The sequence below is a fragment of the Engraulis encrasicolus genome, chromosome 21 (assembly GCF_034702125.1).
Source record: "Engraulis encrasicolus isolate BLACKSEA-1 chromosome 21, IST_EnEncr_1.0, whole genome shotgun sequence".
Lineage (NCBI taxonomy): Eukaryota > Metazoa > Chordata > Actinopteri > Clupeiformes > Engraulidae > Engraulis > Engraulis encrasicolus.
Genome location: NC_085877.1, coordinates 29,046,979 through 29,054,764, shown reverse-complemented (window position 1 = coordinate 29,054,764; position 7,786 = coordinate 29,046,979). Strand labels below are relative to the sequence as shown.

Genomic DNA, 7,786 nt, shown 5'->3' with positions numbered 1-7,786 from the left:
AGAGAGAGAGAGAGAGAGAGAGAGAGAGAGAGAGAGAGAGAGAGAGAGAGAGAGAAAGAGAGACAGGCACCCTAAACTAATATAGTCTTGGATGACCTGGATAAAAACGAAGGAGAGAGACAGACAGAAAAATGGTTTTAAACCAAAACGCTGATGATTATTCCAATTCTGGAGCACCCTGATCTTTTTGTTACATTACCGGAAAAAAAGATGCAAACGGAAGAAATTCTGAGCAGGTGAAAAGTCAGGGCACGCACACGCACACGCATTCACGCACACACACAACCTAAGGAGCTCGGAGGTCCAGCAGTGTTATTGATCTAGCGATTGACTACACTGCTGGGAGCTGACACAGACGTTAGGGATTACAGCAGTGTGTGTGTGTGTGTGTGTGTGTGTGTGTCGTGTGTGTATGTGTGTGTGTGGTGTGTGTGTGGTGTGTGTGTGTGTGTGGTGTGTGTATGTGAGTGTGTCGTGTGTGTGTGTATGTGTGTGTGTGTGTCGTGTGTGAATGTGTGCGTGTGTGTGTGAGTGAGAGAGAATGTGTGTGTGTGTGTGTATGTGTGTGTGTGAGAGAATGTGTGCGCTTCAGAGAATGGAAGTGTGAGCTGACACAGCTATTTCATATTGCAGCTTGGTGTGTGTGTGTGTGTGTGTGTGTGTGTGTGTGTGTGTGTGTGTGTGTGTGTGTGTGTGTGTGTGTGTGTGTGTGTGTGTGTGTGTGTGTGTTCATGCCTACTGTGTGTATGTGTGCAATGCTGAGAGCTGACACAGCCGTTTGAGGTTATGCAACAGGCAACTACCACCAGCTCATTTGCTGCTACGCTAATGTGACTGTGAATATAAATGTTTGTGTGTGTGTGTGTGTACAGAGTGTGTATACGGTTTGTGTGTGTGTGTGTGCGCAGAGTGTGTATACGGTTTGTGGGTGTGTGTGTGTGTGTGTGTGTGACTGTGGGAATTTACCTGTGTGCGTGTCTATTGGGTGTATACGTACGTGTATGTGTATGTAACTGTGCGTGACGTGTGTGCATGCGTGACGTGTGTGTGTGTGTGTATAGCAGTTCAACTCTTATGCATTTACACAGTATACCCCTCATGCCAAAAATAAGTACAAATACATAAATTAAAAAATGTATGAATAAAAAAATGGTTAAATAAATAAAGGCACCAAATTAAAGGCAAAATAAATAAAGGCAATTTGTGAGTGTGTGTGTGTGTGCGCACGTATGTGAGTGTGGGAGAGCGAGAGAGAGAGAGAGAGAGAGAGAGAGAGAGAGAGAGAATAAATCTGTGTATGTGCGCACATTTGCGTGCACACGTGACACGTCATAAAAGAGAGGACACTAGCACTCAAGTAGTAGTAGCCTATGCATACAGTAGGTGAGTGTCCTTCAGACAGCCTAGCTTAAGCTATCATTGCTCAGGTACAGTCGATTTACAGAACACATATTTGTGTATGTGTGTGTGTGTGTGTGTGTGTGTGTGTGTGTGTGTGTGTGTGTGTGTGTGTGTGTGTGGGTCAAAGAAGTCCAACATGAAATTGTCCTTCAGTTCTAACGGATACTTTTGCTTACTGTAACTGTGAAAAACATGAAAAAGTGAATGCATGAAGGCCAAGCCAAAAAATAATTTTTAAAAATCTTTTTTTTTTTGCATTTACAGTAAGCAAAAGTATCCGTTACACTGAAGGACAATTTCATGTTGGACGTCTTTGACTCGTGTGTGTGTGTAGGGAAGCCAACAGGTAGGGACAAAGGGGTCAGTTGTCTTGGGCCCAGGGGGAAGTTGGTCCTAGAATTGTGTCCACATTATAGTATATGTAGCCTATAGAAGGGGGGTGGTGTGTCTTTCAGCTGACTTTGTCCCCGACCTAGTCAAAGCTGTCAGCAGCCCTGTGTGTGTATGTGTTCTCCTGGGACAGTTGCAATGCTGCTGTCTTTTGGCTTTCACAGTGTGATAGATTCCTCCTCCTTGCTGCGATATCTCTCTCTCTCTCTCTCTCTCTCTCTCTCTCTCTCTCTCTCTCTCTCTCTCTCTACCTCTCTCTTAATCTGCTGCTATCTATCTCCCCCTCTCTATTTTCCTCCTCCTTTTGGCATGTGCAGTTTGTAATGTGTCATAAAGATTCCTCCTTTCTGCTCTCTCTCTCTCTCTTCCTCCTCCATCCTGGATAGTTTTCCTGATTCTCTCTCTCTCTACTCGATCCTGAATAGAATCTGGCTGACTTGACTAGTTGCCTTGTAGTTATGTTGAGGTGCGGTGCCCTTATCATTCTCTTCTCACTCTCTCTCTCTCTCTATCGCCAGCACAGAGAGGCCCACACACTCACACCATGGCCATTAAGCCGATTTATCTCCTGACCTCTGTTGCCACCAAACTGCTGTTTCTTATCAGGAAACACACACATGCACACACACACACACACACACACACACACACACACACACACACACACACACACACACACACACACAAGCATCTGTTACGATGTTTTCTTTGTTCTTGGATCAAGTGCACACACACACACACACAGACACACACACACGCACACACAATTCCTGGCCGTCCTACAATCATGTATGTGCATTAGCGTTACCTAGGCAACCCAGGTGGCTACTCTGCACCAGTCAGCGGCGTGAGAGAGGAGATGAGCAGCGGTGAGAGAAAGCCGGCTGCCTGGCCACCATCTTTTGGTAGAGCCGTCGCCATGGAAACTGTATTTATAGCGGGAGTGGAGTGATCCATCTGAAGTTTGTGTGGCGCGCAGAGACTAGATTGAGCTTGAGGGGAGAAGAAGATGCGTTCAATTATCCACACATATGATTGAAATGTCTTATTTCAGATGAAATGTTAACCTTTGTGCTGCTATTCTCTTTATTGTGTTTCATTTTGAAGCTCCACAGTAGCTCACCTTCCCAGAAATGGACAAATGAAAAAAAAAACACTCAAAGCTAATTTGAAATTGAATGAGGTTAAATACATAGCTGAGTGCTTGATTAGCGTGGTCAATTGGCACCTGTTAGCATAACCTCTGGTGGTAACCATGGTGTCTGTCTCCGGGGTAGGTGGCCATAGTGTCTGAATACAAAGGCCTTGGCACAATGAGGGAGAGGGACTGTTAACTACTGTGACATTTTTTTGTTTTGTTTTTTTGTTATATTTTGTTTGCTAGAGACTATGAGTGAGATGGTTTAATGTTTGGTTCTCTCTTTCTCCACCAGTTCTGGTTTCTGGGTGACTGTGCTAGGGCAGAGTGTTTGATGTTTAAAACTACTTGTGTAGAGAGAGAGAACAAAGTTGCATCTGTGGGGCAATCACATGGAAATCGTCAGATGCTCACCAGTACTCAAGAGAACATAACGTAAGGTCAAGAGAGAGGGTCTGAGGCACTCTTAAGTAGGCCTACAGTTAAAAGTCCTTGTATTTGTGTTTTGTGTTTAAAACTGTAATTGATGTGGTAAGAACACCATGGTGTTGTCTTCAGGCTCTTGCTTCTGGGTGTACGTGTAATGATTTAAACTATTCGCCAAACCAAGATGGTGGTATTGTCTCCCTCCAAGCTTGTGATCTCTGGCTGTGTGGATAAGGTGATAGTAACCATGGTCCTCTCTTGCCAGGCCGTGCCCTTCTGGTGACGCAACACTCCTCTCACTTTGTCGGGAAGCAAACCACCATTACCAAACAAAGGGAGGCGGGTCAACCATGCCATTTGGGAAATGTTAATTGTTATGCTCTTGGTCAGACCAAGTCTCGAACAGATTTGAAAGGTGATGATAATCAGGCTAGGTCCTCTCTGTTCTCTCTCTACCTCGCTCTCTCTCTTGCCAGGCTCCTGTTTAATTGGTTTTGAGTGTGAATATGAAAGTGTAGTGATGTTAACCATGCTATTCTCTCTCTCTTTCTCTCTTTCTGTCTCCCTGTCCTCCCCCCCTCTCCAGGCTCCTGTTTCTGGGTGGCGGTGCTGGAGGGCCGCGTGGTCGGCATCGTAGCGGCGCAGGGGCGCGAAGACGACAACACGGTGGAGCTGCGCCGCATGTCGGTGGACCAGCGCTACCGCGGCAAGGGCATCGCCAAGGCGCTGGGCCGTCGCGTGCTGGAGTTCGCCGTGCTCAACAACTACTCGGCCGTGGTGCTGAGCACCACTGCCGTCAAGCTGGCCGCACACAAGCTGTACGAGTCGCTGGGCTTCCGGCACACCGGCGAGAGCCAGGACCACACGCTGCCCGGCACGCCGCGCTCCACACTCCAGAGCCTCTTCTTCCAGATCCGCTACCATCGCTACCGCCTGCAGCTCCACGAAGAGTGAGTGAGGCGGCTGACGGGACGGCGTGGCGTAGCGGAACGGGACGGGATGGTGCCGTGGTGGAAGGAAGGCAGAAACAAAGAAAGGAGGAGAAGAGGAGAAGAAAAGAAGAGAGGGGAAGAAAAGGAGATCTAGCTGAAGAGTGAGACGGCTGTCGCGATAGGACGGGATGGGATGGCTGATGGGATCGGGGTTGCCAGATTGGGTGGTTTCCCGCCCAAATGGGCTGTTTGGCCATCTGCGGGTTAAAAATAAGCCCATTGCGCGGGTTTCCTGTAGATTCATGGCCATAGAAATCGATAGAATTCAGTTTAAATTGGGTGGGATTTAATTCCTCCAGTCGATTTATTGAGCATTTGTTGGGCTGGAAATCACCCGTCAGATCTGGCAACCCTGGATGGGATGTCGCTGTGGCGGCTGATGGTAGAGAGGAGGAAGAAAAGAGATACAGCTGAGACGGAACGAGCGGAGGAGATGTGTGACGGAGAGGGTGAGAAAGATGGGGGAGGACAGAGAAAGAGGAAGAAGAGAGACAGAGAGAGAAAGACGAAGAGAGAGACGGAATCTCTAAAGTCGACAGGCAACAACCTTTGGCTACCACTCCACCAGAAACCCTTTTGACCCTTCTTTTCTTTTCCTCATTTTTTTAACTTTGTATTTCAAAAGGAAAAAAAAAACATTATGAGTGTTCAGGCAACAAGTCTACATCTGTACATTTTAGACCACGTGTTATTTTTTCCCCCACTTTTATCTTGGGTTTTAATGTATATTTTGGTTTTCTACTGTGGAACAAAATGGGACCCTTGGTTTACTTTTTTCTGTATATTGCACTTGTCTTTTCTTTTCTCTCCCTCTCAACTCTTCATCCTATCATTCAGCCCCACTGTCATTCATCTAAGCTTCATTCCTCTTTCGGCTCACCGTCAGTTTTGGCATTCCCACCGAAACACCCCCATAGTCTCCTCTTTCCCTTGTCTAAGGGGGCAGGAGGGATTCCAGCTCTAAACTTTTCCCAACAAAACCCCCTGCATGCGACCCCACTTTGCCCTGCCCACAAACTAAGACCGGTGGCCATTTTGTTTTGGGCCGCCAGCTAGGGATCACACTGACTAATGGTATTTTATTATTATTAAGATTAGATTTGATTCCCTGTTATTTGCTCTGATAGCAGAAACGTTTGATACTGCTAGCATGACTGATTGCAAGCAGCCGAGTATTGATTCGAAATGAACTTGGTTCAACTTTGAAAGCGTAATGTGATGCTTGTCAATGTCTGTATTAAGTCTCTTATTTCAGACGTTATGATTTATTAATGCAGAGAGGCCCTGAACGAGGATGTAAGCTTCTTCGTGAGGACTGGATGTCCCTCCATTTTGACAGATACCTCTCACAGCATTTTTGCAACGCTCCAGAAATGTGTTGAAAGAAACTACAGGCCGATTGACAGGCCACTTTGTTTGTTATCAGTGTGATCCCTGACTTAGAGAGTGGGCCGATGTATCCACCACCACCGCCACCTCTCCTGTGGCATTCCATCACCATGGTGACCATTTTTGAACAGTCGTGTGGGAACGTCAGTGGCCCCTGTGACACAAATGGCCGCCATGACTGAAGCACAGCAAGACATTCATGTGTGTGTGTGTGTGCGTGTGTGTGTGTGTGTGTCTGGGAGAGGGAGAAGGAGATAAGTATGCCTCAGTAGGCCTACGTTGCCTTCTTGTCCAGATTTCTCTTCCTGTGACTTGGTTACATTCTCTTAACAGTTGTTTAACAGTAAAACCTGTACACCTCTTATCACCTTTTATCACAGATGTCCTTCATTATTTAAACCCACCACCCCCCGTCCATTTTAGAACCTGTATGAATCTAATTTGTAATGTTTTTATTTTTATTTTTTTTATTTTTAAGAAAACAATGAAACAACCCCAATACCACCACTCACAATATGAATGTTGAGAGCTTAGCAGAGCCAGCTAGTTAGCTAGCAGTTAGCAGGTGTGTCACACACACTCTCTCTGTTTTGCTCTCTGTTATACATGGCAGTGGAAGAAGGTATCCAAGACTACATTGATCTCAGCATTTATGACCATTGTCTCCATTTTAGACTGCAGTTTATGCATGCAGTGGGAAGACATTTCAATCGACTGGATGCTCAGTTGATTTGAATGAAAAGGGCAATCAATTTACAGTACTATGTTGATGATTGTCTGTTTTCCCTCTTTAACAGAAGCTGTGATGTATCCTCCCGTTTAAGCCACGTTTCAAATCATTCTGCTGTTAAAGAGAGAAAAGAGACAAGTTTTCTTCCCCCCACCCCCATACACTCACACACACACGTTTTCAGTTGAAAGTGTGTGATAAAAAGAGCTAAATACATTGCAGCCATCTGTATACTTAGAGGTTAGGTAAATTTTTATGACTCGTTTTGATAATTTTGTTCTACGGACATTTTTCGAAATTTGTAACTGTGTTAATATTGGACAAAAATGATTTGCAGATTGATATTGCTACATTTAAAAGCAATATGTTTAAAGACAGCGTTGGCAATTTCTAAGCTATTGGGGATAAAGGCTTGGATAAAACACAAAAATGTACATGTCTTCAAAGACATCTGAGCACAAAAATTCTTGAATTATTTGGGATGTATGACAAATAACACTAACTATACTACATGCGATATAATACTGATATTTATATGCATATATGAATTACACATTATATGTATGCTGTGAAAATGCATATCGCCATGTCTCTCTATAACCCAAATGAACCAGCAATGGGAGAGACACTACAAGCCTCATTTGTGATATACTTCTGTATAAAGTTACTAAACCTGAAATGTGATCATTAATAATGAATAATAATAATAATAATAAAAAAACTTAAAAAAAAAAAAAAACTTGCGTAGAAGTACAAGAAGTAGTAGTGCAAGAAACTACATGACCCTGCAGTCTTTCCCTGTCTTGACTTTAACCTTAACCCTCTCATGCCTCATTTCATGGATCTCACTGCAACCCTGAGCTAGACCCCCACCACCACACAGAGCCCCCAACCCCACCGCACCTCACCCATCCCCCTGCTGCATGCTCCCCCATTCAGCCTTGCTGTGCTGCCTCAACCCACCTGAGCTCAACGCCCGATCCCATTGTGTCCCTTCTGTGATGTCATCGCCGCAGTGGAGGCACTGTGGCCCAATCATGTAACCACAAAGGGCCTGGGCGGGGCTTGTATGCGTGTGGTGGTGGTGGTGGGTGGGTGTTTGTTTGTGTGTGTGGGGGTGGAGCCTGATTGGTGGAGGGCGTGGCCTAATTAGACGAGGTACAGGACACACATGTCGCTGATCTGCTACGATGACATCACGGGCCAGCAAGAGTAGAATGCGATTAAAAAAAAAAATAGCAATGCAACTGTTTTTTGGCATGTGTCTGTGCCTGGTGTCTGTTCACTGCCTGCCCTGATGACGAAAAATTTAACCAATGT

At 45.4% G+C, this 7,786-nt stretch overlaps 1 protein-coding gene across 1 annotated transcript in view; it reads left to right on the top strand.

Annotated features, from left to right (window-relative positions):
• Nucleotides 1-7,525, top strand: part of nat8l (N-acetyltransferase 8-like) — a 32,462-nt gene extending 24,937 nt beyond the window's left edge. The window contains exon 3 of the mRNA XM_063186538.1: nucleotides 3,942-7,525. Within this exon, the coding sequence (XP_063042608.1) occupies nucleotides 3,942-4,309 (368 nt within the window). The 3' untranslated portion in view covers nucleotides 4,310-7,525. The remainder of the gene's footprint in view (nucleotides 1-3,941) is intronic.
• Nucleotides 7,526-7,786: the final 261 nt, after the last annotated feature.